The sequence below is a fragment of the Caloenas nicobarica genome, chromosome 26 (genome assembly GCF_036013445.1).
Source record: "Caloenas nicobarica isolate bCalNic1 chromosome 26, bCalNic1.hap1, whole genome shotgun sequence".
Classification (NCBI taxonomy): Eukaryota; Metazoa; Chordata; class Aves; order Columbiformes; family Columbidae; genus Caloenas; species Caloenas nicobarica.
In genome coordinates this window covers 6,300,185-6,317,500 of record NC_088270.1, presented here as the reverse complement: position 1 = coordinate 6,317,500, position 17,316 = coordinate 6,300,185, and the positions used below count along the sequence as shown (strand labels likewise).

General features: G+C 43.3%; 1 protein-coding gene across 3 annotated transcripts in view; it reads right to left on the bottom strand.

Annotated features, from left to right (window-relative positions):
• The window catches only part of PKNOX2 (PBX/knotted 1 homeobox 2), a 94,976-nt gene that overhangs the window by 25,326 nt on the left and 52,334 nt on the right, over positions 1-17,316 (bottom strand). For 2 of the 3 annotated variants that reach the window (XM_065652166.1, XM_065652167.1), the window contains exons 2-4: positions 13,798-13,949; positions 13,392-13,477; positions 5,302-5,410 (exon numbers count right to left, since the gene is read on the bottom strand). In XM_065652166.1, the coding sequence (XP_065508238.1) occupies positions 5,302-5,385 (84 nt within the window). In that variant the 5' untranslated portion in view covers positions 5,386-5,410; positions 13,392-13,477; positions 13,798-13,949. The remainder of the gene's footprint in view (positions 1-5,301; positions 5,411-13,391; positions 13,478-13,797; positions 13,950-17,316) is intronic. The other variant, XM_065652168.1, reaches the window with a different exon arrangement.

Sequence of the window (17,316 nt, the reverse complement as noted above, 5' to 3'; positions counted from 1 at the left end):
CCAAACCCTGGGATGAGTCATTTTTGCGCTGTGAGAATCCAGCCAAAATTTTTTTTTAAAATTCATTTATTTTTAGTTTGCCCATGCCCAAATTACTCGTTTTTATCCTCAGATCACAAGGCGCCAAGGCTGGAAATCTCCCGCTATGTGAAATTCTAAAATTGCAATTATTTGAGTTAAATATTTGTATTTAGGACGTGAGATGTGTGGGTGCAAATTTCTAGCATCGCCACAAAAATCCCATGTACGCGATTGCAAATATTTAGGGGTAATTTTTACTTAAGAATTGCATTTAAAAATTCAGAATGATTTGCAGACGGGTCCAACATATGCACCCCTTTATTTTCACAAGATTCGGGTAAAAAAAAAAAAAATTGGGGAAAATTTGAATTGATTCAGGTTCAAATGCATCCCCAAGGGCCCCAAATCCCCCAAACCTTGTGGTTTTCGCTCAAAATCTCAGTGGAAAATTGACACAAAGGGGTGGTTTCACCTGCTCTGACCGGGAAAGGTTTCAAAAATACACATTTATGTGCTTTCGCTGGGAAATCTTCAATTTTCGCTTGAGCTGGGAGCAAAAGGAAATCTTTGCCTCTTGCGAAATATTATATATATTGTTTATTTGTCTCATATACTTATATACTAATTTATGTGTTCAGTTATACATAAATAAAATTTATCTATTATTTGTCTTATCTATTTATATGAGTATATTTATTTTCTGTTTTTCTATTTTTCTATAAACATATTTCTACATTTGTGTCTATTTATATAGAAATAAGATATTTTGATATATATATTATTCCTCTTGTTGTCTAATACACTTCTATATTTATTTCTGTGCTTATTTCTATATATTTTAATATATGTTATTATATTTTTAATATATATTGAATATATTTTTAATATATATACACACAGAGTCTTCTACAGCCAAACTCAGGTTCTCGGCCTGGAAAAAAAAAAAAAAAGCCGATTTCTCGCTTTTCAAGCAAAAAGCTGCGTAAACCTGAGCCGGCCCCAACCCCTTTTCGCTTCCGAGATGTTTGACTTTAATAAATCTCTGGCCTGACCTTTTCCTGCCGACACGGCGCTTGGATTTATTTTATTTTATTTTTTCATCTCCTTTATTGTTCATAACTCCAAAGTTTGGCTCCGGCACCTGGAAATTCACCCGGCGCTGTTGAATTTCTGACTCTCCCGACACCAGCGGGTTCCATTTTCAGCCCTTTTTCCTTCCCCACTCCTAAAAAAATTAGGGAAAATTTGGGTTTCTGTTGGATTTCTGGTTCCCCCCTCCCCCGTTTAACCTAAACCAAATCCCCTTTCTCTTTCCCCCCCTTTTTTCTCCCTATTATCTCCCTTTAAAATGACTTTTTTGGTCAGAAATTGGCTTTTCCCCCTTTTTCTCCCTTTTTTTCTCCTTAGAAAACGACTTTTTGTTGAGGAAAAGGTTTTTTCCCCCTTTTTTCTCCATATTATCTTCCTTGAAAGTGACTTTTTTTGGGGGGAAATGGCTTTTTTCCCCCTTTTTTCCCCTATTCTCTCCCTTGAAAATGACTTTTTTTGGAGGAAAATATGTTGTGGGGGGTTTTTTTCGCTTTTTTCCCCTACTATCTCCCTTTAAAATGACCTTTTTTTGGGGAAAAAGGCTTTTATCCCTCTTTTTTCTCCCTATTAGCTCACTTGAAAATGACTTTTTTGGGGGAAATGGCTTTTTTCCTGGTTTTTTCTCCCATTTTTCTCTCTAGAAAATGACTTTTTTTGGAGGGAAAATGGCTTTTCCCCCCTTTTTCTTTCTATCATCTCCCTTGAAAAATACATTTTTTGGGGAAAAATGATTTGTTTGGGGTTTTTCCCCCTTTTTTTCTCTCTACTATCTCCCTTGAAAATGACTTTTGGGGGGGGGGGGAAACGGCTTTTTTTCCCCCTTTTTAATTTTTTTGAAATTTTTCTCACTCCTCACACTCATTTACCAAGACGCCAAACCCTGAAATCCGGCCAAGTTGGCTCTTTCCAGCCACGTCTGCAATTAATTGGGCTGTGACCCAAAAAAACCACCTTTCCCCCGCGGCTGTTTGAAGCCGTTACCTCACCTGGGACTGAAGAAAATCGTAAAAAATAAATAAAAATCATCACAAATTGGCAGAAAAAGAGGCGAGAGGGTCCCTAATGAGGATGCTGGGAAGGAGCGAGGCAAAAACGCAGGAAAAATGCAGCAAAAATTTGCTTTCCAGGGAGCTGGTGGGGATGGAAAGGAGGAAAAAGGCAGGAGGTTTGTGCAAGTGGGAAAATGGGAAATTTGGGGAGAATGGGCTGGATTTGGGTAGGAAATTTGCACATGATGGAAAAAAAATGCAGGTGGGGATGTTTGGAGTTTGATTTTTTCGGGGGAAAGTGGCCAAAAATAGTTGCAGGAGGGAAAAAAAGATTTTGAAAAAAGTTTTTAAAAGGTTTTAAAAGTGGTTTAAAAAATTAGGTTTAAAGCTATGTGAAAAATGAAAAATAAAATTAAAACGTAAACAAGTTTAAAAACGGAAAAATACGGGAAAAGGGAAAATGGAAAAAATGTAAACAAGCTTACAAACGTAAAAATATGGAAAAAAAGGAAAAATGTAAAAAATATTAAAATGTAAAGTTTACAACGTAAAAATAGGTTAAAATGTAAAAAAAGGGAAAATGTGAAGAAAAATAAAATGGTATGGAAAAAAGTTAAAAAAGGTAAAATGTTAAAAATATTTTTTAAAATCGTAGAAAACGATAAAAATATATAAAAAATCGTACAAAAATGTTTAAGAAAGGTTGTGTGGTTTCAGGGGTTTTTTCATTCCTGTGATTTGCAGCCCTCCCAGTTAAAGCTGGGGGGCGAATTTTAAGCAGATACTTTTTGAGGTGCTACTTGAGCATCGCCTCCCGATTTTATTCCTTTTTAAATTTTATTTCTGGTTTTTTCGCTTCCTTTGGAAGAAAAGCCTTTGCCAGGTGCCGGGGGGGGGCCTCCTGCAGGTTTAAATGTGATTAAAAAAAAAAAAAAATCTCCTAAATATTCAAGATTTCCGCTATTCCTTAGTGTTTTGCAGTGAAATTTCTCTGTCGCCATCGCACGTGCTGAAAACAGAGGTTCTGAGCCCAAAAATGCGCCGAGGACACCAGGAGTTTCATTGATCCTATGGAAAAATCAACATCTCCACCCCATTTTTAATAATGTTTTAAAAACATATATTTATATAATAAGTCTGTAAATAAATAAAATATTATATTTTTAATTTTTTTCCTGCTTTGTTCCTTGATGAAACCAACTAAAAAGCACTTTTTTTGGGGGGGGGGGTAAATCTCACATTCTGCACTAAAAATGCTGAAAAATCAACATCTCCACCCAGTTATTACTAGTTTTTAAAAATATATTTCTATAATGAGATAAATCAGCAAATTTATATATTTTAAATTTTTCTATTTTATTTTATAATTTTTAATTTTCTGTTTTCATTCTATACTTTTTGGGGGGGGGGGTAAGCTACTTTCATCACTTTTGGTGCTGAAAATGACTTTTTCTAAGAATCTTTTTGCCAACTTCGATAATGAAATGCCTGAAGACTTCCCCTTGGAATTTTTGTAATTTCTTGTGGAAATTAGTTTAAATTTCTTTTAATTTCTTATGGAAAAATACAGATTTTGACACAGACTCTTCAGTTTCCAACAGATATAAACGATGGTCCGTATCCCACCTCTTCAGCAGAACCAGGTGAATAATAAAGATTTTTTTTTCCCTCGGAAAAGCAGCTTTTCCCATCATTTCGGCTTCATTTTTGCACATTTCTGACAGCAAGGGCCTCACTTGCACAGCTCAATATTAACACAGAGCTCCTCCAAACCCCTTTTTTAGCACTTTTCTCCCCAAAATGGTCCATTTCATGATGAGGAGCTGGTTGTATCTCCCCTAATTGATTTTTTTTTTTTTTTTAATTTCTCACCAACCCCCCCATCTTTGGAGAGAGGAAATTGGTGCAATTTGCTTTTCCAACCCCTAAAAATCCCCGTTTTCCAGGTAAAAAGCTCAGAGCAGTCATGGCATCAATTCAAAAAAGAGCAACTCTTGGCTGCGGCTTTTCCTCCAAACCCACTAAACTGAAAGAAAAATGCTCCAGCAGCCCCTTGATAGGGAAAAAAAAAGAGGATTTTGGTCAATGATGCTCCCCCAAAATTCAATATATTAAAACGGCGGAGGGGGACAGATGAGGGCCAGGGACGGGGGGCCGTCTCCGGAGGATGCTGCAGAAAAAATCAGCAATTTTAAAAGTCCTTAAATTGCCCATTAGGACTCAAATGGTGCCGTGTTTCGACAGCGGGGGAGAAAAAAAATAAAATAAATAAAACTGGGAAAAAAACCCCTCTGGAAGCAGCAGAGCGAAGCGCGGAAATGATGACACAGGAGTTGGACGAGCCATAAAAACCCCACCGAGGGGTCGTTGGCGACAAGTGACCTTTTCCCACCAAAGGAGACGAGTGGAAAGTCAATTTATTTATTTTACCGTGCAGAGAACAGGCTTGATTTGGGTGGGTTTTTTATCCTGGGAGGGGAGATTTTTTTGCAGCCCAGATTTGCAGTAAATGGAGCAAAAACCTCCAAATTTCCCGGAGGAACCTCCAAAAAAAGCCGCTTTGAACACAGAGTTGGTTCAGCGCTCAATCTGGATCATCCCTGAAGTGGAAACATGATGTGGATTTGCCCCAAAAATCATCTCAGGATGGTTTGCTATGTGTTTTTTTTCCCTAAAAACAGCTCAGAACCATCTACAAAATCCCACCTCAACCCCATTAAGATCCTCCAGCAGAGTTTACCTTGGACAAATTCTTCTTCTTATAATAAATTAACTCCATAATGATGCTCGGAAAAGTTATTCCACCCTTAGAGTAACGCCACAGATGAAATATTTTTTTCCCCCCATGACCGGTTGCCAAAAAATGCCGTAAAATAAATTAAAATGCCATTCCAGTCTTCCTATGGCTCAACCCATCCTGGTTGATCCAGGCGTTGTGTCTTTCCAGCTTGTTAACCTGCTCACGACAAAAACGTCATCGACCCCAAAATAAGCCAGAAAGTAGAAAAAAAATAGTTCATCCCAAAATGCTTAAATCTTGGAGATTGCGTCAAGAAGGGTTTTAATTTTTGAGAGTCATTAAAATGAGTTTTCAGGTGAAATACTTTGTAAATGGTCATTATTTAGCAAGGAAGGGTAATTAATGCAAGAGTTGGGGGGCACAAGGGGTCTGGGGGAGCCCATGGGTGTTGGGGACACTCACCTGTGGGGTGTCTTGGTAGGGAGGAGGGGGCACTGTCTGGGTGGCCATCATCGTCAGAGCCGGCGCCGGGGAGACATGGTGCATCCTGGGCGGGAGTCACATCGAGAACCTGCGGGCGGGAGAAACGCCACTGGATTATGAGGGATCTGGACCTTCAAAAATAATTGAAAAAGGGACAGAAAGGAGAGGTGACGTTCCTCGCACAAGCACCCCAGCACAGCGCTCCACCGGCCAGTCCCTGGAAGAAACCTCAGATGATTTGATGACCCTTGTCAGAATTTGACGATTATTGGAGAGTTGTGATTTTGGATAAGGAAATTTTCTGAAACTATACCCTAAAAAAAAGAATTATGTGTCTCTTTGCCTTTGGCCACCATGAAGTCACATCCCCAAGGACTGCAGCTCAATTCCAAAGGGACATTGAGTATCCAGTGTTGAGCTGACCAAGACAATTGATTCCTACATTGAGTTGACCAACCCAGATGACTCCTATGTTGTGTTGGCCAACCCAGTTGACTCCTACACTGAGTTGACCAACCCAGATGACTCCTATGCCATGTTGACCAACCCACTTGACTCCAGCATTGAGTTGACCAACCAATTGACTCCAACATTGAGTTGACCAACGCAGTTGACTCCTACCTTGAGCTGAACAACCCAGTTGACTCCTATGTCATGTTGACCAACCCTGTTGACTCCAACATTGAGTTGACCAACCTAGATGACTCCAACATTGAGTTGACCAACCCAGTTGACTCCTACACTGAAGCTGACCAACGCCACAGCACAGAAATGAGGGAAGAACATTCAAGCCCTTGGTTGATTTCCACTGAGGAGCAAACCCTCCATCCTGTATGGCCCTCCCTGAACCCGGGACTCCGTCTGAGACATGTCACCCTCAACCGCTCTTGAAGTTGCTCTGCTTTCTGTAAATCCATAGTTATTTGGGGGGAAAATACTCATTTTTTGGTATCTTCAGGTCCCAAGGTGATGGAGAAAGAAGAGGGGCACCAGGAGGGACAAATCTGTAGAGTAGCTCTTGACTGGATGACCTGGGGGAGGGTAGATCTGGTGACAAAATGTAAGCAAAAACCAGCCCTTTACCAAAAAAATGCCTCTTGTCCTATTATTTCACTGCAGCTGCCCGGTTCCTTCAGAAGGAAAGGCAATAATCTTCCTTAAATCCTCAAAAAAACTGTCCTGGGTCCTCTCTGAGGCTCTGTATTGAGCCAACTCACAAAGCCACCTAGGAAAATCTCCCCAGAGTCTCCAAAACCACATTTTTTCCCTGTAATGACTCATTTTGGAAGAGATGACATCTCGCCAAGGGTTCACCCATCGTTGCTTTGAGTTCCCCGTTGGCTTCTCATCTGCAGAAGAGCCACGGTGCCATCCCACGTGAAGAAACGTGAAAAATTATATCAAGTCGTCTGATGTTGTGAAGGAATCTACCGAAAAATAGCATCGGCGTCGCTTGTGCCATGAAACGGTCCCGTGTGGGAAGAACTGCGCTCGCACAAGGAACAGGGACATGATGAGCTCGGTAAAAAATGAGGCACATTTGGGGGCTTCGGATCAGTCTCCACAGTTGTTTGGGGAAGATTCACAATATTCTCGTCTTCTCCACGAGGTCCATGTTTTTTCGGGGGAAAATCTGCAATATTCTGGTCTTCTCCATGAGGTCCACGGTCGTTTGGGGGAAGATTCACAATATTCTCGTCTTCTCCATGAGATCCATGTTTTTTGGAGGGAAGATTCACATTATTCTGCTCTTCTCTATGAGGTCCATGGTTACTTGGGGGAAAATTTGCAATGTTCTGGTCTTTTCCTCGAGGCTTCGGGCTTTACAGGCACCAAGAGGATAAATGCACTGAGCCCAAGTGCTGCCTGCATGGGATGAGTGTCAACCGCTCTTACTGTTTCGCATGAATACATTAATTTAAAAATTTTTTTTTACTTTGCACTAGTATGGATGTCCCGCGAATTGAGTATTAATTAAGAGAGGACACCCCAAACCCCGCGCATTAGGAAGGCGCTGGGCTCCTTGCGGCGCGAAGGATCTTGCGTTTATGGGATTAAAATGACACTTTTCTTCTTTTTTTTCCCCAACAGCAAAATAGCGGGAGGCGAAATTATCCGCTCCCGAGTGACCTCACGGCTTAAAACCTTCGGTGTCCGATGTCCAAACTCTGCTGGCGGCTGCGGGCGTGCGAGCAGCCACGTCCCTGGGGAAAAACTCCCCCCAGAAACAGTTGCAGCTGGAGAAAAGCAGAATTTAGCACCGCGATGGTCGAGACATCTCAGTGGGAAGCTAAAAAAATAAGAGATTGCTATTTTGGGATAATAAAAGTGAAAAAAATAAACCCTGCTTGGCATCTATTGTTCACGCCAGGAGCAAACCTACCGCTAGTGTGAGGCAATCTATTTCAGGGTTCGAGCTTTTTGGGTGAATTTATTCCCAGAAGGTGGCAGTCCGGAGTCCGATTTAATCGCCAAATATTGTACAACTTGCTAAAATCAAGTCGTTCATTGAGGTTTTATGGGCGTCGATTCGTTTGGAGAATAGGAATTATGGCCAAATGTGAAAAAAAATAAAAAGGCATAAAAGTGAGAGACAGCTGTTGCCAATAGCGGGATGTTTATTTGACTTTTAGTTTATGCATTAATCCTTTCTTATTTTTTTTATTTTTGTTATTTTATGCATCCATCCTTCCTTTTTTTAAAAAAATTAATTTTTATTCTTTCCCACCTCTTACATCAATTCAGCTGCAGGTGCTCTCGACCATGGGCATCCTGACAACAACAGGAGCAGGCAGCATCGCCAAACCCTGCCCAGCCCTTGCAGATCAGCCCAAGAAAATGATCAAATCTTGGGCAAAAAGGGAATTTTGGTGGGTTGGGGGCTGAGGAGAACAGGAATCGGAGCCAACTCTTTGCACAGAGGAAAGAAACAGCGAGCAATAAAACCCATAAAAGTGCTTTAATTTCCGGAAGCGGCAGCACTTTGGGTTTTGGCAGCGACTTGAGATCCAAGTATCCTAAATTTCCTTACGAAATAAAACTATTTCAGCTATTGCCGAAATATTGCCATTACATTGGAAATGTATTTCTCGCGTCTAGCTCAACAAGTCGCAGATTTATAAGCTGCCTTTCTTTCTTGCCAGCCATCTCTTACCTCCTCTTTCAAATAAAAATAATCAAAGACTAAGTTGAGAAGCTGATTTTTTATTTCAGCGTGGTCACTGATGCCCTAAAACATTTAAAAAATCAAAGTATTGCAGACAGTTGACCACCCGTCCCCTCTGGGTGAATATGACCTCCTCGATTAATAAAACAGTCATAAAACCATATTGGAAGTTGAGCTGAATGAAAAAAAGAAAAAAAAAAAATCACATCGGTGGACTCCACACCAGTGTTTTCAGCGGATAATGTTAATATTAGCTTTGTAAGGTGCAACTCTTGTTTCCAAATCAATGGAAAACGGGATTATTTTTTTTTTCTGGCTCATTCAGCAGCTTCTCCCCCACAGCAAAACACACAATTGATAATGGAGGATTCAACGTGAGAAATCCAAAAATCAGCTTTTCAGGCTTTTCTTTTTCTCTCCCCAAAGTTTCAAAATTATTACAGACACTTGAGGATGTTTTTCCAGCCACCGGAAGGTATTTTTCTGTACTAGAGGAAGAGGGCATTTTCTAAAAGTTTGGAATTTTTATACGTATTTTTTTTTAAGATTTGCAATGACGCCACATTGTTTCTGTTCCCTCTCCGAGTTTTTTATGCCGCCGTCTTCACGGCGGGCTCGTCCACGCCAAAGTCAATGATATATTCTTTCATTATATGCATCTATCGAAGGGAAAATGAAGAAATATAGCAGAGGGGGACGGGAGAGGCACCTCAGGAGGACGATACATCTTGCTCTGAAGTGCCGGCGACGACACGTTCACCCTTGGCAGGTGACACCGAATCTTCCCCGGCCATAAAGTGAATAGAACATCCCTGAAAGGCTCATTTCTACCCACCTACCTTCACCCTTTTTTGCTTGTTTAGACCATCCCCAGCTCACAAAAAAACCACTCAATGCTATTAAATGGTCAAAAACAGGGAAAAAATCCTGGTTTTCATAGACATTCTGGGTCATTTCTCACATTTGAGGTCGCTTCCAAGTGATGCTTCATCTGAGGATGGGATTGCGCTAGAAATACCACTGGGTCACCCCATATTTTTTCATTTTTTAGGAATATTTGGTAGCCAGATTTCCTCTATGCAGACCCGGGCGGGTTTTTGCACTGGGGGAATCCTTCACTCTTGGCCAAGATGCTGGTTCCCCACATGCCGACCCTTCCTGGCGCCCCATTATCGAGTTATTTCCCAATAAAAAAAGGACGAATCGAGTCTGCACTTCTGCTCCAACGCCAGGCTAAAGCAGCTGGAGATCTGATATTTCTGCAGGATAAACCCTGGACTAGAGCAAAAGCCTTTTCTGTTTTTCTCCTAAAAAAGCTCTTGGTTGGGGTAAAAGGAAGAGGGAAACTCTGCCAAGCACCTGTTTGGTCCCTCACCGGATGGGATATCCCTCCTGGGTGCTTTTTTTTCATTTATTTCTTTAATACTTGCATTTATTTCTTTAATACTTGCATTTATTTCTTTAATATTTGCAAATCCATCTCGCAACTCCAGCTCCATGGAAGGGGGGAGCTGCTACAGGGATTTTCGGATGAGAACAACAATTACCGCTCAATATTTCTCTCCTCTCCGACGATACCCATCCCTAAAGGGCTCCGGGGATATTTCTGCAACATAAACACACGAATAAAACCTGCGAGCGCCAGGCAGAGCTTTAGTAGACAAGGTTAATGTACCTTGAACGGCAGCATTAAACAACTATGTTCTTTTTTTTAAGTGGAGAGCTGAGATACCTACCTACATTTTAAAGTAGTGTTTTTTCTAGCGGAAGACCATTAAAGCACCTTCCAAAACAAACCGACACAGGGAAACATCAAAGAAGCTTCTTCAAAGCACCCTGAAAATACTCGCATTTTGTGCCATCCAGTCCCCGGCCCAGCAAAAGTTCCCTCAAGAGCAAATTGTGAATTTTTTCGGAGGGCAAATTGTAAAGCTTTGAAGTGAATCACAGCCGAAGAGCCCCAGAAAAGCACAAACTTCTTGCCAAACACAGATTGTCCGGGAAAAGTTGCCGATCGCCTTGAGAGTGATTGCGAAAAATAAGGAGAGCATTAATTTTCCAACGGTTCTTGCCTGTGACAAATTAACTGCGAATAATTTCCGATGAAAACATTTCAAACCTTGCCTTGCACACTTCACTTTCCATCATAACGTGCTAATCCGGTGCGAGAGGAATTGTTGAGCACCCACGTTTCCACGACGCAAACACCAAATCTCAGTCTTGCAATGGGAAGGTCCTGACCCCAAGGTCCCAGCCAGGAGCTTCTTGCAGGATGAAGAAGATGACGGTGAATAAACGTGATGAATTTTGGAGAGATGGGCTGGAAGAAGCGGCTTAAATGATGGCTGATGAACAAGGTGCTGGGAAAATGGGAGATTCGTTGCTTTTGCACCTTTTCCGTGCCACCAGCAAACGCAACATCGAAGTTGTTGCTTCAAGGACGGGCAGATGAGAAGGAACGCGCTCAAATAAAGTCCTGCTCAGCAAAAATTTGACCGTCAGTGACATTTTTCACTGCAAAATGACAACTGCAGACCTTCAGCAATTTTTGGCCAGCACAAAATCGCAAAATCCACCCCCAAGCTCACCATAGTCACATGCCAACAATTCCAGCAAAGAACCCACCGCAAACCACACAACGACTTTTTGCAGCCATCGCTGCAGCCCACGAACACCCCGGGAGCAAGGCTGACATTTTTAATAATGCCTTTTTGGGGTGTTTATTTCGCAAATCAAAAACCGCCGGTTTCAGGCAAATCTCCCCATGCCTCCACGAGTAATCACGCTGGGTGAACGCAAACGGCAATCTGATTTTTTTTGCAGAAATTGGGCTAAAACCAGCAGAACCAACCCACGCAAAGATTTCCCCACCTGTGGGAAAGCCCCAAAAACAGAGCAATGCCACCGCACACCTAATAAAACCCTCTCCTCCCTTAAATCTGCCTCGTTTCTTCCAGTATCCTGCTAACACGCTCGCAGATTTTCCCTTTGGGAGAGGGAACGAAATCCCTGTGGAGCCGCTGTTCTCCTCTTTCCCATATGGCAGATAAATCAGAGCTCCCGACTCGCCGGGTTTCCGCTTCGCGTCCCCCTCTCGCAGCTCTCCGGCTCCTCCCGCATGGAAACGGGGCTGAATTTCTTTTTAAAATGCAAGATACACAACGAGAAATGACTCTACTAACCAGAAAATAAGAAAAATCCGGTTTTCCCCGAGGCTCGCCACCATCGGCGGACTTGTCCCCATAGAAGCGCTGAGCCAAGACACCAAAGATTGCGCCGGGAGCTGCTTCATTAATTGCCTCCATTTAAACATCTTTCATTTGCCCATTTGAAAGCAATTTTTTTGCCATTTTTCCAGCCTCGCCGACAAAAGAGAGGTTGGAGCTGCAACACAGTGATTTATACAAGCTCCAGCTAGCTAAGAAGCTACAAATATTTCTGAACTCCTTTAATTACGCTTAATTACACTGTCTTCTCCATTTACTCCGAATGGTAGACTCTGAACTCAACGCAATGAGGAAAACGAGGACAAGAAAGGACTGGGAAGTGTTTATGGTGTGAGACAAACGTACTAAACCATTTTTGTGACTTTTTTTTTGCACGGCGACACAAGGTACGATGAAGGTGCAACTCTATGGATGTCCTGGAAAACGGAGGGACCCACGTATAAGGTGGAAAAGGCCATGGAAAACCAAGTTATTTCTCAGAAGACGTCTTCAGGAGAGGGAATTTCTGTCGTTAACCACTTAAAGCAAGGCCAACCTGTGGTGGACACTCATCGCCACGTCTTTCTGGGCCTTTAGCGGCACCCGTCTGGATCCCGTCGGCACAGTTTGGGTTCGGTCCCACAAAAATACTGATGGGCAAAAGGGCATTAAAGAGGTTCTCCCCAGAAAAGGTCCGTGTGGTGACCTCGAGCTCCCACAAACCCACCCGAGATGTGACTTCAAGGTGAGCGCAACCTGCAGCTTTCTGGTGAAACCAGACTAATGAAATCCAGCCACTTCATCACATCCTTAATCCTGGTTTTATTCAGTCGAGGGAAGGACAGCGGCAAGAATCGGGGCTGAAAGAGCAGCCCGGGGGAAATAATCCTGCTGGTATCGGCTGCCGGTTATTAAAAGGGACTTTCAGAGGAGGTGAGACTCAAAGAAAAGACTCCAAGACCAAACGAAACTTTTAGGTTTTCCCCTGAGATGCCTCCATTCTAAAAATCACCGGTTTAGGAAGAAATTGCACACTTTTTTTCAGAGTATTTCCACAAATTAAAGGAGGCACCTCCCTTTTTGTGACCAGAGATTTCTCTCGAGGGGGAAAGCTGCAGCCAACGGGGTTTTATTTGCTTTGTCACCTGCAGGTTTGGCACAGATCAAGCACATTTGTCACTCCATCAAGCCCTAATTTTAGCGCTCGGGGTTGACTGAAGGACTGTGAGACCCTTGGATTCACGTACATCTTATTTTAAGCACCGCGTTTCCGTTATTTTTAGCCGGTGACCATTTCTCCACATCCTACTGCTGTGCCAAAATTCTGCAGCAATAGCAGCCCTTATTTCAGGGTATTTGTACAAAAATATGTCTGTGTTTTCCTCCAGGCCGGTCGCGGCCTGTCGGGCTCACAACAACATGTTTGCGACACTTGAGCTTTAAAGCACGATCCCTTGCACAGCCTGATTTCCAAAACACAAAGAAAAATACAGAAAAAACCCTCTAATTTCCCCCCTAAATGCTCACTGCATTTAAAACAGGGGTGATCTAAGTTGGACATACCCAAAAAGAGCAGAAATCCCCTCAAATAAAGCCCCACCAAGGTCATGACCCTCCACATCTCACTCAATTAATAAACAGAATGGCCCATTTAATAAATATAATTGCCTGATTAATATAAAGCGAAGCAGCCTCACCGTTTGGGGGGTGCTCAGGAGGCCGCTGCCCGGCAAACGTCCGCCCAACGCCCCAAAACTGAGATTTTCTGGGTGGGGATCACAACCTGGGAAAGCAAAGGGTGAAATATTTGAATATGGGAAGGAAATGATGAAAGGAGAAGGGGAAATATTAAGCAGAGGATGAAGCTTTTTGAATAGGGAAGGTTTTTCGGTCGCATCAGCAAAGCCACGGTGCGTACGTCCACTCTTTAATGCACTATTTTTTGGAGGATGGGGGGAAAATAGGAGGAATTAAGGAAAACTAAGGTGGGAACATCCCCTTGGGGGTCGAAGAGTTTGATCAGACCCCCAGGGTTTTGCACAGGAAGGTTTGAAAATCTCCAAGGAAGGACAAAAAATAAATCAGATTTTTTAAAGGTCGAACCGAGACGTGTCCGGAAAACGAAGGCGCGCTCGCTGCCGGTCTGGCCGCGACGGACGAAGGGCGACGCCGTCCCGTCCCGTCCTTTTTGGCTCCTGGGGGGTGGCAAATCCCCGGCACAGGATCTCACTGCGGGTTAGCGGTACAATCCGGGGCTGAAAAGGAGAAAAAAAGGGGAAAAAGGAGTGAAACGGCATCGCTGGCAGCCCCATTTCGCACCGGCTGTTGCCATCCCCCTGGTTAATCATAATCTTCACTTGAGTGTAAATGTGCTTTCAAAGTGGGGAAGAGCCATGAATTCAAAACCAGGCGATCTCCTGGTCAGTAGTTAATAAGGAAAAGTCCACACGGGTGTTGGAGATGATGCTGCATCTCCCAAGGATGTGGATTTACGGAGGATTTTGAGACACATTGAAGCAGATCCGGCGGAAAAAACAAAGATGGGCTGAGCGTGGACCAGCACGGTCGTGGGGGTGGGTTGGGTGTGAATGCAAAAAAAAGGGGTAAAAGAGAGAAAATCTCCTGGATCTCTGAATATACGCCAGCTCTAGCGACCCCTCAGATCTCCAATATATGCCCGATAAATATCGCTCAATATACATCCCCTCTAGGTGATAAATATCACCCGAGATCTCCGATATATGTCTGATATATCCACCTGGATATATATTACCTGGTAGACAGCTGCTCAGATCTCAAATATATGTCTGATATATGTCCCTTGATACAAAGAATCTCCGCCGAGCTCCTCAGATCTCCGATATAGATCTGATATATGTCCCTTGATACCCATCGCCTCTAGAGAGCTCCTCACATCGTCAACATATATCCAATATATTGACCTTGATATGTATCACCTGGCACAGAGCTCCTCAGATTGCTGATATATGTCACCTATATATATACATATACATATATATCTACACACCTTGATCTATTTGGCTGCTCAGATGGGAATACACATCTAAAATACACACTGAGGCCACATGGGACACGCACAAGAAGCATTTTCCTGTTTTTAATTCCACTCCAGAGCCCATGCGACACCAACGCTGACGTTTTCATGCCCCCACAGCCCACCCAGGAATACGGGTCCAAAAGTGGCACTTTTGGAAACCTGGACATCACTGAGGCCGTTGCCCAACACGATATAGGGAAGTGACTGGGTGATTTTGGGGCAAAACAGCGCAGAAACCCGCAAACCTGGGAAATTTGGTGAAAAGGGCAAAAAGTCAAGATTCCCCTTGACTTCTCAAGCAAATGTAGGTCCTGCTGAGAGGTTTAGAGACCAAATCTGGGTTCTGCTAAATGTTCAGAAGGGTCTTGAGTCCAAAACTCTTCCACCACAACAGCAGCTGAAATACCATTAAAGGTATTTATGATCGGGAATAAAAAACCCTACGGGCTCGTGCCACGGAAGAACTGATGCCAGATCCACATCAAGAACCCGGGACTTGATTTGCGCTGGATTTGTCCGGACAACATGATGAAAAAGCTCATGTTTCGCAGCAAACCTTCCATCCTGTCAAGACTTGGTTCCGTCTCGTGGGAGACTTTTGTAATTTCGGCTCATCGTGTGAGCAAAACATGAGGAGAGGAAGAAAAGGAGCAGATAAGGAGCTCTGGGAGAGCGATTTTCATCCTTGGAGGTGATCGGGGCTGCGACTTTGGGTGCGTTTAGGACAGAAACAGAGGTTTGCACAGCTTCTGCACCCAAGATGCCACTTCGTCCCCATCGCAAAAAGCACCAAGAGCTGACCCCACCGGGGATATCTCCCCTAATGCTCTTGCAGAGGGAGAGGAGGGGTTTTTTGAGCCAGAACGCACTTTTTAGAGACTTCAAAAGGCATCCTTTGAAGTGGAGCGGAGGCCTTTGAAGTCTTCCCGATGCGAACAGGAACGGAGGAGACGCCTCCTCCGAGATGCTCGACCGCGGGTGACATAAGATACGGGGTGTTCCGGGCGCTCGTGGTTGCGCGGAGGGTCACCAAGGAGATATGGTTAATGAGAAACCATCAATCCCCCCAAAATATCCTAATGAATCCCCCAGAATGCCCTAATGAATCCCCCAAAATGCCCTAAATCCTCATCTACTTGACCTGCAAAACACCCAACGGCGGAGACAGGAACCAGCGTCCTGGGACCTCAGCCCATCAGAAATAGCCAAGGGCATCCCCGTTAATAAAGATTTAATTAAGTGTAAGGGAATGCTAATAAAGCTGACATTTAGCCAAAGAAAATGCAGGATTTTTGCAAAAAAAGTCTTGGATTTTGCAGCAAGGCGGCTTTCCCTGGTGTTTCCAAGGTGAGTAGATCATGATGCTTCCACCCTCGTCATATCGATGCTGTTTAATTGCAACTATCATTTTTTAATAAATTTAATGCCAGCTCCTCTGACTTAAGTGGATAAAATGAACTGTGAAATCCCTACTAATGCCGCTGGGGTTTGCTGAATTATTTTTACGCCCCACGTTACGCCCAGGAGCAAGTTGTGCTGGCACCAAACTATGCACCCCTGGAGAAAACCAAAGAAAAATGCATGAAAAATAGTATAAATCAAAGCTCAAATTTCAGTTTAACTCCTTCAGGAGCTCCAAGGGGTGATCGCAACTTTGGCAACACCCACTGTTGTCAGCAATGAGGATGATTGTGATAAAAACCTTGGATTTGTTTTTTTTTTTTTTCCCAATTTTTGTAGCATCTCCAGCCTCTGAGCAAGGGTTGGAGCTGGATTTTGGGGATACTCAAAGGTGCAAAGAGCAAAATGAGATTTTCATCCTTCTGCATCCCCAGTCCCACAGGGGGAAAAGATTTAAGACGTGCCCACACACCCCCAAAATTTCCGTATTTATCCACCGATAAAATAATGGAACGTCCGAGCGCTGGTGGAAGCAGCACCACGCAGTTCGGCCTCGGGCAGGACGGGGGAAAATTCAGTACCCGCGAGGTCTGGAACAGTGGGATTAATAACACATCAATTTTAATGGAGGGTGGGTTGTGGTTTTTTTTCTTTTCTTTTCTTCCCTTTTTTTTTCCGCTGCACAAACAGCAAAGTGAATGTTTGAGCATCTCGGCAGGGGGTTAATGAGGACTCTGATTAGTTATTCAGATTTGCCGGTGCTGCCTCGGATGGGGGAAGAACAGGAGAGGGTTTGCAGAAAACGCTCTCAAAGACGAGGCGCTCGGTTTTGCAGCTCAGGATTTGGGGGGCTCGTGCCACAGAGATCCCCAAAAACGAAACCCTACTGCCAGCTTTGGGGCAGAAAATCACATTTTTCTGTCATTTTGGGGAGGTGAGGGATGCGAAAAGCGGCTGCGTGTTGGGCCACACTGATTCCTCTAAGCACTCAACTGGAAATATTTGGATTCGTGGGATTTTTTGCACGTGAAAAACAAATTATTGTAAAATTTATGTGTGATTATGATCAGAGGTACATTATAAAATATGAAAGATGAATGGATGAATGGTTGCAAGGACGCACGGATGCATGGATGGAAGGACAGACCCATAACACGTCAATG